Source organism: Tinamus guttatus, unplaced genomic scaffold, assembly GCF_059628265.1.
Source record: "Tinamus guttatus ecotype Peru unplaced genomic scaffold, ASM5962826v1 Tinamus_guttatus_pri_ptg000058l, whole genome shotgun sequence".
In the NCBI taxonomy this organism is placed as follows: Eukaryota; Metazoa; Chordata; class Aves; order Tinamiformes; family Tinamidae; genus Tinamus; species Tinamus guttatus.
Window position 1 is genome coordinate 2,805,133 of NW_028288592.1, and position 13,904 is coordinate 2,819,036.

At 38.5% G+C, this 13,904-nt stretch overlaps 1 protein-coding gene across 1 annotated transcript in view; it reads left to right on the plus strand.

Moving 5' to 3' along the window:
- Window positions 1-13,904, plus strand: part of MYCBP2 (MYC binding protein 2) — a 180,299-nt gene that overhangs the window by 136,299 nt on the left and 30,096 nt on the right. Inside the window, exons 57-62 of the mRNA XM_088540301.1 lie at window positions 238-399; window positions 6,237-6,338; window positions 9,054-10,697; window positions 11,463-11,632; window positions 12,880-13,124; window positions 13,326-13,496. Coding sequence (XP_088396427.1) covers window positions 238-399; window positions 6,237-6,338; window positions 9,054-10,697; window positions 11,463-11,632; window positions 12,880-13,124; window positions 13,326-13,496 — 2,494 coding nt within the window. The remainder of the gene's footprint in view (window positions 1-237; window positions 400-6,236; window positions 6,339-9,053; window positions 10,698-11,462; window positions 11,633-12,879; window positions 13,125-13,325; window positions 13,497-13,904) is intronic.

Here is a 13,904-nt window from a genome sequence, read left to right on the forward strand (position 1 = left end):
TTTGAGTAAAATATTCATAATTCCTAAAAGCCCTGCTTGTACTTTTCAATAATTTTATTGCCATGCATGGGGTGAGATCTTTATATTTAGCCACCATCAGAGCTGCATGTGGCTAAATAAGATTTGTGAGATTTTTCTATTATCTTCATTTAAACTTTAATTGAGCACCATTTTACTCTGCTTTTCTGGAGAATGACAAGTAACAGGTTGTAGTTTTGATTGTTTTGCCCACTACAGGTGACCAACTGAGTGCCATACTGAATTCCATTCAGTCACGGCCAAATCTCCCAGCTCCTTCCATCTTTGATCAAGCTGCAAAACCTCCCTCTTCCCTAGTCCACAGTCCATTTGTGTTCGGACAGTCCCTTTCCTTCCAGCAGCCTCAGCCACAGCTTCAGAGTAAGTTTGTCAGCCTTACCTGCCTCATCAGTCCATTTCTGAAGCTTTGACATTGCTGTTCTTAGTTGCTTACCAGCTGCTAATCATCCCTCCATGCACTTTTCTGCTTTTGTTTTGTTCAGTTAGTTTTTCATGAGTTGGAAGCATGTGAGGTAATGCTCCTAGAGAAGCATACCTGTTCAACTTTAATTTCAATATTTTTGCAGTGTTTTGCTTTTATTTTGTTGTTGTTGTTCTCTGCACTGTAGATAACATTCATGAAAGTACATTTCCAATATTGTATGCAAGACTGGGTTTATAATTAAAGTATATATTTTCTACAGTACGAAGTGTTGACAAAATGTTGTCTTTTAACATGAGAAATTGACTTCATAATTCTTAAATTTCCCTACCTCTTACATTCCTAATTTTGTCTTCACTTGTAGCTTTAGGACAGCTGAAAGTTGGGGCACCTGGGCAATACTTAAAACAGGCTTCTCTAATCTTGTGTTGGGTGCTCCTAGGACTGACATGCACATCAAAGTTAGCACCTGAAGGTGAAGAGCAGTTAGTTACTGATGAGGGCAGTTACTGGTGGAAGGATAAGAAACTGTTCAGTTTGTGTTTAGTGAAAAATAAAATCTTAGTACTCATAATGCATGGCAGATATCACAGTCCTGGAGAATGAATCCCTTCTCGTCCACAGAAAACGTATGGTCGGGCATGTCCTATGAGTCGTAGGAATGCTAGTCTCTTCCTCTCTCCCATAAACTATCCTTAAAAGATGCCTTTTTTTTTTTTTCCTTGTGGGACACAGTCAGTTCAGCCTCTATTGCTGTTCAATCCTGCATCTCTGCATTTGAGTTCATTCAGGTGTCGGTGGTCAGTGAAGTGCATCAAATGAGAGCTAGGTAAAAAATCTCTCATTCATTTGTGTAGAGACTATCAGAAATACTCTAACAAAGATCTTTACTTGTGCTAGAGTTAAATGTTTCAGTGTCCTGAAAGCAAAATATTCTGTAACTCACTTAGATGATTGCTTATGGTATCTTTTCTCCCACCACTTTTATAGGTCAGAGTAGGAAAAGCAGAATTTATAGTTCCATTTTTTTTTTATCAGATATTAATTTATCGTAGTTACCTTCTTTCAAGTTTCAACAATTTTATTATTTTAGAGTCATATTATATGAAAAGGAGAGCTTTCTATTTTTTTTTTAACTTGTCCAACAAATGCAGATAAATTGTATTCAGGAAGTCTCAATCTACACTTCATGTTTTACAAAGGATCGCTAATTTAAAGAAGCCTTTTGTGTCAGACAAGAGCAGCATGGGTGGTCTGCCAAATGAAGTAATAGGGGAATGTGAAAATGTTTTAGCTTTGTGGCTGGATCTTATCTTAGTGTAAAATCTCAGCCTACTAGGCTACTCACCCTGTTATTTCAGATATCTCAGCAGGGCAAAATATTCTCAGCTAGAGGTGGTTTACTGGCATGCCAACTAGTTTGAGACAAGAACCTTCTTCCAAACAGCCTATTGTCTAATTTAAGATTTGATAGAAATCAGGTAAGTTACATACATGAAGGAGGAGAGTTTTACTAATGTCCCCAAGAGCTACTTCCTTAGGTGACTATTTTGAATGAGAAGAAAAATGTTGGCTATGGAATATATGTGGCTATATAATATGTAGTCTGGGCTAGTGAGGGATTGCTGTTTTTCTTTAGAAGACTTTGCAGCAGCCGTTCTCTCTAAGAACAGTTTCTGTGTGTGGTGAGGGAAGGCAGCGGGATCTATTTTTGTTTGATTTTTTCCTTGTTTTTTCCAAATTTGTTTAAGGAAGAGGGAAGGGGCTTATGACAAACTTCTATCTTCAGAGACAGTGTTAGGTCATTTTCTGAAGAAATACTACAGCATTTTAGACAACCAGTTCCTGAGGTACCAGGTTTGAAGGAAATGGGGCGCATTTCATTTTCATTTAGTTTTTCTTATCACACCATTATAAATAGCTTAATCAGAAAAAAAAATCCTATGTGCTTTGCCAAAGGAAGCTTGGAATGTGTTATAGGCGGGATAATAGAAGAACAGGAAGTAGTGTTACTCAATTTTTAAGTATTTGCTAGAACTTTACAAAGGCCATATGTTCTGTATTATTTAATTCCTTTGCTAATTTTCACAAATGTGCTCACACAATGGAAAAAGCTAAGAGATTATTTTCTTTTCGTAGGGATATACTAATTTAAGATGTTCTTATTATGCCTTTTAGTTCCTTTTGGGACTTTTCCGCAGCTTAAACTCCCAACGGAGCTAGAGGGGATGTCGTAACGTGAGTGGAGGTTAGCAACAGTTGTTCTGAGTGGGAGTCATAGAGAGGACACCAGTTTGTGCATGTCAATTCCTTGCTTATTCCAATGAACAAGTCCAAATACTCCTGCCTGAGCAGATTTGCTTTTGAGAGGTTCTACAGAGGAGTGGGAACAGATTTGCTCAGGAGCTGCAGCTTCCCACCACTGTGGGATTATTCACAATTACTTGATTAATTGGTCTGTAAATTTTGTGAAAAACACAAGACTCAAATTCCTGGTTGGTTCTGAACATAGCTAGTGTGTGGAAATCTAGAGCGTCAAGGAAGGTCTTGTTTCTCAACCTGCAGCATCGTGTGCTGCGTCACAAAAATTCTGAGATTCAACAAGTGGGGAGACAAAATCTTGCCGCTGCTGTAACTGCAGCATCAGTTACTTGTCCAGCAGGAGTTACTGAGGCTGCAGGCCTGGCTGCCGTGCGAGGAAGCTGGGGAGGGGACTGCGAGACCTCGCCAGCTAGACCTTCTTCCCAGCATGTTTTTCTCACCTCTGCATGGCTACCAGAAATGAAGAACATATTTATTGGCCAAAAAGGCTTCAGACCCCCTCGCAGCCTCCTCCATGGCGTGTTCTGCACCACAGGCGCACCGCTCGGCCGGCTCCTGGTCCCCTCAGCGCGGGGAGGAGCTGCCCGCAGAGCTGGGCTGCCGCTCCGTGCACGGTGCCCCGTCACGCTGCCTCCCCCAAGCCCGTGCTGCTGGGCTGCAGGCCAGCGAAATCTCATCAACCTCTGCCATTCCTGTGAGGGATTCCTCGACACCCTCATGTGGTATCAGCCGCCGCTTTCTTACGTGGTGCTGTTCTTTTACTGCCCTTTAGAACTACTGGCTTTGCGGGCACTGCTTTTATCAGCATTTCTTAAGCCATGGAGAGGGTATAAAGCAGTAGTGTGCATATGGCACGTGGGATCCTTCTTGGGAGTGTTTAAGTAAAATTCAGGGACAGAACCTTTTTTAACCTATTACACCAACATATTCTATATCACAAACACAGAAATGCCTTAATTGTCAAGCTAAGCAGGCAGAGAGTATTGGTTTAGCTGGTGTTTCAGAGGCTACGTATTGCTTCATACTTTAGGCTGTACAGATTTGATATTGTAAGATAGATACAAAACATACATTTTGAATAGTTTAAATCCAGAACCTTTCCTAGGGGACATGTAAGGTGAAGTTTGGGGAAAGACCACAAGTTCTGATAAGTTGTTTTGTGTTTTATTTTGTTTTTTAGTATAAGTTTAGTTTTATCATACCTTCAAATTTATAATTATGAATTACAAAATTACAGGTTCATATTATCTACCCTTCCAAGATTCAAGGTTTTTTTCAGCCAATATTTCAATTTATTTATTCAAGTGACTCAAATGTTAGCACTCTGGTCTTTTGGCTAATAAGCATTGCCAGTATTTTCCAATGAAGCTGCATTTCAGCTTTTGCGTTTACTCATTCCTTCATTCCCCTACTAATGCTGTCTAATATTACTTTTCCTTTTTGATATTTAATATTCAGATGTTGATCGGTGTATGTTTTTACTTATGTAGAAAAAGAATCTTTGCCCAGCTGGCATGGTGGCATTTTCTGGTTCTGAAAAATGATGTATTTATGGCAGTGCTTAAGAAAAACGATCTCACAGCCTTACCCAGCTCCCGTATCAGTAGCAGCGAGTGAAAGAACAATGTGTCCTTCTTGCACGGGCATCCACAGGGTAGGCAGAGGGGCAAAAGCAGGGCACTCCTTTCCTTCACCACTGTGCACAAAGACAGGAATTTGTAGTCTTTCAGGATGAATAAAAACTAGGAATTCTGTCGCAGTAGCCAACCAGCTAGTCTGGATAAACACAGATGATTTCCCAAGGCAGCAAGGAGATTATGTGGAGAAATCTCTGACCCACAGTCTCCTCCCTGAAATCCTTGAGCACCAGGGCAGCATTCAGAATAAATTAAATGACAACACAGTAAAATGTGATTTCTCTCATATATGGAATGAAACAACACAGTGTCTGCATGGCCTTGGACTTACTAAAGAATTACGTTTGGTCATTTATAGAGTATAATGTTAATATACCAAGTTGACATTTTTGGCTTGTATTTGTGGAAGTGTTCCTTTAATGTGACTTCGTGTTCCTAATGTGTTTTTTCTGCATTTTATCTATATAAAAAAAAAAAGGGAGGAGGGGAAGGGGACCTGGACAGACAACCAGTCTCTCAGTTACTTAGCGCTGAAGCATTGTTGTCATATGTAGGCATCAAAGTAGGTAATACTGTTCTTACATTTATTGCAGTACTGCACTGACAACATAGATTATTTACGGATTTTAAAGAATGAAATTCTTATTTCAAGCCTGTGTGAACACCTTCACTCTTACTTTATAGAACTATAGCTGATTCCTTAAGAACAGGGTTTCTAGTATAGCTATGTGTACAAGTTAGTAAATCTGATACCACACAGCAAATTTCTTAAGCTTTGCAAGGATTTAAATCACTAATTTGAGGGAAAAAAAATCTTTCATTTGTACAAAGGTGTCTTCTAAAGCTGCGTGTCTTCTGTATACTTCTATGTGGATATAAAAAAAACATTCTCAAAAATGTGAATGCATATGTCTTATAGTGAATATGCAAAATCTCTCAAATATTGTCAATGTTCTAAGAGTTTGAATTATTTTTCATATAGGAAGGAATAGGAATTGAAATAAAAGCAACTTTGTAGGAAAGTAAAATAGAGTTGAATCTAAACCTCCTTATTATCTCTCTCCGAAGCTCTGCCTCCAGCAGATTCGATGTCGGTGGACTCTAACCATATTGAAACTATCTTAGATTACACCAGGATTTAACTTTAGAATATTTTCTTAAGGGAAAATTGTTTTTTTTTAAGGGTTGGTACAGGTGACTCGTCATGTCTGTTCTGTTTGGTTAGATCTCTTTTACTCGTGGCTATGTCTCTTAGTAGTATAGAGAAGCTAAAGTTTGGATGACATATGAAGCTTTTAGAAACAGTTGAGATACTTTCAGATTTGATGGGTGATTCTGGTGGGCTTAATATATTTTTCAGCATTCTTCCCAGCAATTAGTGATACCTTCCGACACAAACATCCCACATTTTCTCAGAAGGTTGTGAGACTTGGTCATCTAGAAGGCCACGTTGCAGTTTTAAATAATTCACATTTGTGAATTCATAGATTAAAAGTACATGTCTAAAAACAGTTTTCGTCAAAACTAGAGACTGCCATGTTTTTATAGTAAAACATAAATTCTACAGGCTAGTCTCTGAATATTACATTTTGGATTCTGATAACATAAACCGAAGTCACAAAAGTGATTTTTTTATTCTTTTTTAAATGTAACAGGGAAAACGTTAGTGCTTCTCATTTAAAACTAATGTAGGAATCTTAGTGGTTACCTCAGAATATTTAGCGAAGGATTTGCATATCATTTAAAATGCTTGGTTTTATCTTTGCTATTTTTCCATTGAATCTGTGCTGCTTCTGTGCAACTGTTTTCCACTGTAGAAACTTCATCCTGCTGCCTTGCTTCTCGTGAACGTATTTACAAAACTAGTGATGTAGCTGGGCCTGCTTCTGCTATTTCATCTCTCTCTCACAAACTGAAGGGTGGGTATGCATGCAAACATAGCAAGGTTATTCAGATTTTACCATCAAAGTGTTTTGCTTTTCTTCCATTCATTTTCATTTCATTCACTTAATAAAATACTGTTTAAAAATAAATATTCAAATGTTTGGTATTTGTTAGAGTTCACTTGATGGAACAATTCAGTGTTGCCTTACTTAGTTGCAGTGATTTCATAGTATATGATTTAACTATCCTTTGACATTTTGTAAACAGAAAGTTCACTATTAATCCAGTCTAGTAGTACTTGCTTTCAAACAGTAAGTAAATGAAATATGGAAGAAAAGGGAAGAAAACTTTTATTTTTTTGATTTACAGATAAAGCAGTTTAATGCCGTATTATGCAGAGTTTGGGGAGAGGGAGGCAGGACTTGGTGCTGACCGAGTCCAGAGTGCTAAGCAGGGTAATCTATCTGTACCAATCATAAACAAATATATAAAAAATAAAGATTAGATATATTTTTAATACTTAAAAGTATCACTATCACCTTCGATAAAAAGTTTTTGATCCAGCATGTTTTCCCACTTGATATTCACTGGTCATACAGGCGCTTTGATTTTGATACTTTGCTCAAGGGTTTGCAGGGTGTTATGTCCCTTATGACAGTTGTCTTCCTTTCACTTCTTTTTTTTTTTTTTGTTGGGAGAGAGTTCTGCAAAAGGCCCTTTGACTGATCATTCCCATGGAATGTTCTCATCTAGAAAATGTTAAATTAGTCTTTTCTGTGTCTTGGAAAACTGTATATAAAACAATTAAAATTTTCATTTCTGAATTCATATATCACAAAGTAGATTCAAAGAGTTTACTATTATAGCTAGTGAATAACTGAGCTAGCACCAACGAAAGGTTGGATTGATATCCAACAAAAAAGACATACTATTTTATTTCTTCTCTTCTTCTCCACCAGCAAATTGTTTCTTAAGAAAAAATGGATTGAACTCTCAAAATTCCTTAAGGAAGATAATATTTGAGATGTTCCCATTGTATTTTACTGTTTATGTTTGACATACTGTTCCTGAATTTGGACAAAATATTTCTTCTCTGCTTGGAGAAGTATGAACTCCTAGGCTGCTCTGTCCTGAGAGGACAAGAAAATACTTTAGCTTGGCAGATTTGCTAAATATTCCAGCATAGGGAACACTCAGTTATCTTGTTGTTGTTTTGTTTTGTTATAAACTACATAAATATGGAGGGTGCAAAGAACTGCTTTGTAACCTGTGTAAACATCTGGTTTGTAGCCTTCACCTGAGAGAATATATTTTTTCTTATGCTGTGAGTAACACTGTGACACTGTGGATAACAGTGTCAGTAGAAAATGAGATCACCCATGCCTCTACACACTCCCTAGCATAGAAATACAGCTTCATGCATGAGAGCTGAAGGAAGCTGGTTCGGGTCACATCAAGCAGAAGGAAGTAAAAGCAGATTTCCTACCTTGAAAGTAAATATTGAAGGTCGTGGATAAAACACGACTCCTCTAATGTCCTTTTCTCCTGTCCATTCCCATTAGAAGTCAAGGTCCAAATTTGCTATGCATTGATTAACTGAAATTAAACGTTTTGACAAATATCTGTTCCCCCAAATGACCCCAGCTCAGATGAAATAGCATATAATAACTGAAAATCAAATAATCCAAAGTGCTGAAAACCTTCTTCTAAAAGCTTTACAGGACATACTTCATTTTTAACTATTCAAGGCCTTTTCAAATCAGAAGGGCTAACTATTTGTTGAAAGTTTTGCAGTGTAATACTTTGCAGAGAGAGTTATATAGAATAATTAAGTTTTGATTGCCACATTTCTTGGCAGTAATTTAAACATTACATGTCTCGAATTTTCAAAATGCCATTCTACAAGAAAGATTCAGTATGTTTGAGTTATGGTTAGAAGCAAACTGTGTAGATGAGGTACTTAGGTACTTATTTGCATATGTTTGTAGTTAGCATGTATTTAAGCTGCGTATATTTTTAAAGCCATGATTAATACATGTACAAAGTCTGTGTGCATAGGAGTAATAAAATACTGCATCAAAATAAGAAGATGCTGAAGACTGGTTTAGCTTAATAGTGAGTAAGAGGTAGGTTCCGTTCTGTATCAGTTAGTAGTATGTGGTCTCAAAAAATGCAGATGCCTCAGGTTACTCGTGTGATTTGTTTTAAATATATTTGTAAGTCTTTTGCACACTTTATAGCTGTATTTACTTTCTATTTTACATGATTCCTGACCATGAAAGAAAACAAACCTGGTTGTAGATGATCTCTCAGCAGGCCCCTTGTCGTAATCAGTCTGACACAGAGATAATCAGAACAGAATCCTTTCTATTTCTATCGCAACTCTGATAAATTTAGTTATTAAGTACTGCATTTCTAGGTAAGAAAGCAAATTGTGCTTCCTTTATTAGTGTGGAAAAAGTAGTGAACTGCAGCTTCTGATAACTTCTGAGTTGTGTGTTTTCTATAAATGCTTCCTAGCATATTTTGAGGTGGGTTTATATATATATGTATATATATATGTATATATTTATCTTTGGGGAAAGTATTGAAATTATTTCAGTGGAAAAAATCCCTTTAGATTTAGTTTAATGTGAACAGGAGCATGTGTTTCAATTGTATTTTGTATTGAGGTCTTTAATCCTTGACTCACCTCGTTAAAAGTATCACTGTTAATATATAATAATTTGATTATAAAATGTACTAAACAGGTGACCGAGTGAATTTCACAGCAGCTGCTAGACCAGTTTCTCCAGCAGGAAAATCAGACATGTCATCAAAGCACAGGGTTGACAGCAGATCACCCAAGCCTGATGTGCGAATGAATAGAGTTGCTGCTGACCAGAAGAAACCTAGGAATGCAGAAGGTTTATCTGCTAGTGAATCTCTTATGCTGAAATCGGATGCTGCAAAATTGCGGTCAGATTCTCACAGCAGATCTTTGTCTCCAAACCATAACACTCTGCAAACACTAAAAACAGATGGCAGAACAACTACTGGTCTGAGAGCTGAATCTCCAGGACCAGGAACCCGGTCCTCTTCTCCAAAGACAAAGACGCTTACAGCAGTTAGATCTGGTGCTAGTTCTCCACGATCCTCATCACCACATGATAAAACTCTACCTCAGAAAGCTTCATCCCCTGTAAAAACAAAGCTTGATCCTCCTCGAGAACGATCCAAATCCGATTCTTACACGTTAGATCCAGACACCCTTCGCAAAAAGAAAGTACCGCTTACAGAACCCTTACGGGGGAGATCCACTTCACCCAAACCAAAAATTGTTGCAAAAGATGGAAAGCCTGCTGCAGAAACTGAAAACAGAGCTCCTTCCCCTCACGTCGTACAAGAAAATCTTCACAGTGAAGTTGTGGAAGTATGTACTTCAAGTACTCTAAAGACTAACAGCATTATAGATAGCACCTGTGAAGATAACACAGAGTTTAAAAGTGTGGATGATGGTTCTAATAAGGTTCATTTCAGCATAGGAAAAGCCCCACTGAAAGATGAGCAAGACATGAGAGCATCTCCAAAAGTGAGCCGTAAATGTGCGGGCAGGCACACCAGACCCAAAAAGGAGAAGTCCAGCTTTCTTTTCAAAGGCGATGGTTCCAAACCCGTAGAGCCAGCCAAGCAAGCCATGTCACCTTCTGTTGCAGAGTGTGCTAGGGCTGTCTTTGCTGCTTTCCTCTGGCATGAAGGAATAGTTCATGATGCTATGGCCTGTTCATCTTTTTTGAAGTTTAATCCAGAACTGTCCAAAGAGCACGCACCGATACGAAGCAGTCTGAGCCAGCAACCAGCCGAGGAAAAAGAAACCAAGTTGAAAAACAGGCATTCCTTGGAAATATCATCTGCTCTTAACATGTTCAACATTGCACCTCATGGACCAGACATATCAAAAATGGGAAGCATCAATAAAAACAAGGTCCTCTCTATGTTAAAAGAACCGCCTCTGCATGAGAAGTGTGAGGATGGAAAAAATGAAGCTACCTCCTTTGAAACATCCAGTCATCACGCAATGAAATCAAAGTCTCCTCTTCCATTAACACTGCAGCATTTGGTAGCTTTTTGGGAAGATATTTCTCTAGCAACTATTAAAGCAGCTTCCCAAAATATGATTTTTCCAAGTCCTGGTTCTTGTGCTGTGTTAAAGAAGAAGGAAAGTGACAAAGATAACAAGAAAACCAAAAAAGACAAAAAGAAAAAAGAAAAGGTTGAGGCCAGGCCAAGGGGGAATCTTTTTGGTGAGATGGCCCAGCTTGCAGTGGGAGGACCTGAAAAAGACACCATTTGTGAGTTATGTGGAGAATCCCATCCATATCCAGTGACTTACCACATGAGACAAGCTCATCCAGGTGAGATTAGATACTTTTCTTCCCCTTATCTGCCTATAAAATATATTATTCATGCATTGGTATCAGTTACTGTCATACAAATAAGTCCAGCTGCCTTACCAGTATTTTAACACAGATCGCAATATAAGCTGAATGAAAACTTAATGTCCCGAGCACTTGTGTAAGAAATCTGAAGTGTTATGGGGGCCACAAAGATGATTAAGGGACTGCAGCATCTCTCACGACGAGAGGGCTGCAGGAGGAGAGACTGACAGATTAGGAAAGATCTTACCCGTTCTTACAAATACCTAATGGGAGGGTGTTCCGAAGAGGGAGCCAGTGTCTTCTTAGTGGTGCCCAGTGACAGGACAAGGGCAGTGGCTGTAGATGGATACACAGGAAATCCTGTCATCTGAGCTGTCACGGATGCTGGAGAAAGTTGTTTGAAACAAAGTCAAATCAATGAGCTGACTTCACAGGACCTCGTCAAAAACATACCATTTGTTAAAGTTTAGGAATTCAAACTGCTGGAAAAATCAGAAATAAAAATAGAGGTATAATATTAGTTAATTAGAACTGTCTATTCTTCTGTTACTAATTGCCTATTGCAATCCCTAGGTACCAGCGACTGTTAACTTTTGTCTTGAAGTTTATCTTGGAAAAAAAAAAGTGTACAGCTGCAAACACTAAAGTTTTAAACCTTAGTCAAAAGGCAGTTTGTAAAATTTTGTAATTGGCAGCTTGAAAAAAAACCCATAATCTTTTAAATCTTTTTACCCCGTGTAGGTTGTGGCCGTTACGCGGGTGGCCAAGGCTATAACAGCATCGGTCACTTCTGCGGAGGCTGGGCTGGTAACTGTGGTGATGGGGGTATTGGAGGAAGCACTTGGTATTTGGTTTGTGATCGATGCAGAGAAAAATACCTCCGTGAGAAGCAAGCAGCAGCAAGAGAGAAGGTATATTTATCTTTCTCCTGTGTTCATCTCTTTATACATTTAATACCAATATGGGTTTATAAACTGAACAAAATGTAGGATGATATGATAAATTTTGAATTTCAGAATGTCATAAAGTATTCAAATGTACACTTAAGTCATTGACAGCTTTAAAATACAGAACATTTGCTTATTACTTCTTATTTGGTACTTCACATTATTTTCCAAGGGGGAGATGATTCATCCTCTCTACTCAGCTCTGCTGAGGCCACTTCTGGAGTGCTGGGTCCAGTCCTGGGCTTCCCAGTACAAAAGGGATGGGACCTATTAGAGCACTCCCGGCAAAAGCAGCTGAGATGAAGGGCCCAAAACTGAGGGGAGAAACTGAGGACACTGAGACTGTGTAGTCTGGAGAAGAGAAGACTGTGACGGGGGCCTATCAGTGCATCTAGGTACCAGCTGGGACCTTGTAAAGAAGATGGAGCCTTCTTCCCAGTGAGGATGGGCAAGCACTGAAGCAGTTTGCCAGAAAGGTTGTGGAGTCTCTGTTTTTGGAGATATTCAAAACCCCGATGCACTTGGTTCTGGGCAACCCGCTCTAGTTGGCCTTGCTTTGAGTAAGGAAGTTGGACCCAGCAATCGTCCGAGGTCCTTTCCAACCTCAGTGATTCTGTGACCCTTGTCTGCAGGAAGCTACCGGTTGGAAAAACACCTGAAAAATACAGTATGGTGGCCCAAGGGAAAATTATAAGGAATATTTATGAATGCTCAGCTGGAGCTGTCTGCCATTAAACTTGACTAGATCACAAGTCCCAGCTCTTCCAAAGATCCATAGCAGAAATTCATCCTTCTAGATTATGAATGTGGAGGACGGTGTGTGTTGTTTTGTCCTTAACAACCATCTTAGCTTTGTATGAAGCTGACTTCTGATGCTAAATTTTCTCTGGCTTCTTCCTCCTATTTTTTTTTCACTCCTTACTGCTTGTTTTAGTTTCTTACCTCTGTTTAGGCGAGCAGAACGATGTTAACTTAATTCTTTAAATTTGTTCAAAATTTTTGCCCATGATAATCATCCTGAGGCAAGCATCTGGCATGAACACTCTTAGCTGTTTGTTACAAGTTTGCATAGTTATCAGAAGTGTTATTTTATAATGGGAACCACCATTTATAATAGGAAAAATCAAACACCTTTCCTGTAAGTGACATTGTCAGCTTTTCCTAGGATGAAGTATAAATTAAATATACTATTTTTTTTTTTATTTTTCTAGATTAAACAATCTAGGAGAAAACCAATGCAAGTTAAAACTCCTCGTGCCTTGCCAACTATGGAAGCTCATCAAGTGATTAAAGCTAATGCACTGTATTTGCTGTCACTGAGTAGTGCTGCTGAGCCCAGTATCCTCTGCTATCACCCTGCAAAAACATTTCAGTCTCAACTTCCTAGTGTCAAAGAAGGAATTTCTGAAGACTTTCCCATTAAAATGCCATGTCTCTATCTACAGACATTAGCAAGGTAATTAAAAGCAGCTTAAAGGCAGTAAAATGACATTATGGTTTACACTAAGACATGGAAATCACAACTAGCTTCAATACATTTGGTGAACAGTAAATGAATAGTGTAAGCTGATTATTTGCATTTGCAAAGGACTTGTGTGCATCTTTGTTTTAGTAACTTCTAGGCTTAATGCTGATTTAAAGTTCTAATTTCATGCAGGCACCATCATGAAAACTTCGCTGGGTACCAGGATGACAACCTCTTCCAGGATGAGATGAGGTACCTGCGCTCAACCTCAGTACCTGCACCGTACATCTCTGTTACTCCTGATGCAAGCCCTAATGTCTTTGAAGAGCCAGCAGAGAGTAACATGAAATCTATGCCCCCAAGGTACTTCCTTGTAATTCTAGGTTCTACATACAGATGCTAAAATATTAGCATAACACAAAGTTAAAAAAAGAAAAAAGTGAAATGTTATTGTAGTTAAGTAGGTAAAATATCAAGTCAGCCCAGAACAATCTTTTGAAATTTCAGGAAAAAAAAAAGACAATTAACATAATAAATCATAACTACAAAAATATCCTCAGTGAATTGTGGCAGTGTCAGGTGAATTTTCACGCTCAGTTTGCTACGTTTGCACATCAGCTGTTCGTTTTTGATTTAAAACTGGAAGGGACAGTGCAGGTGGACTGCTTCTCTCAAGGAAAAGCCTTGATTTCACAACATAAATACAAATAAAATGTTTGTTCTGAAATTGATAAATCACTCTTAGCATACTAAGGTATGAGAAAAATTCAT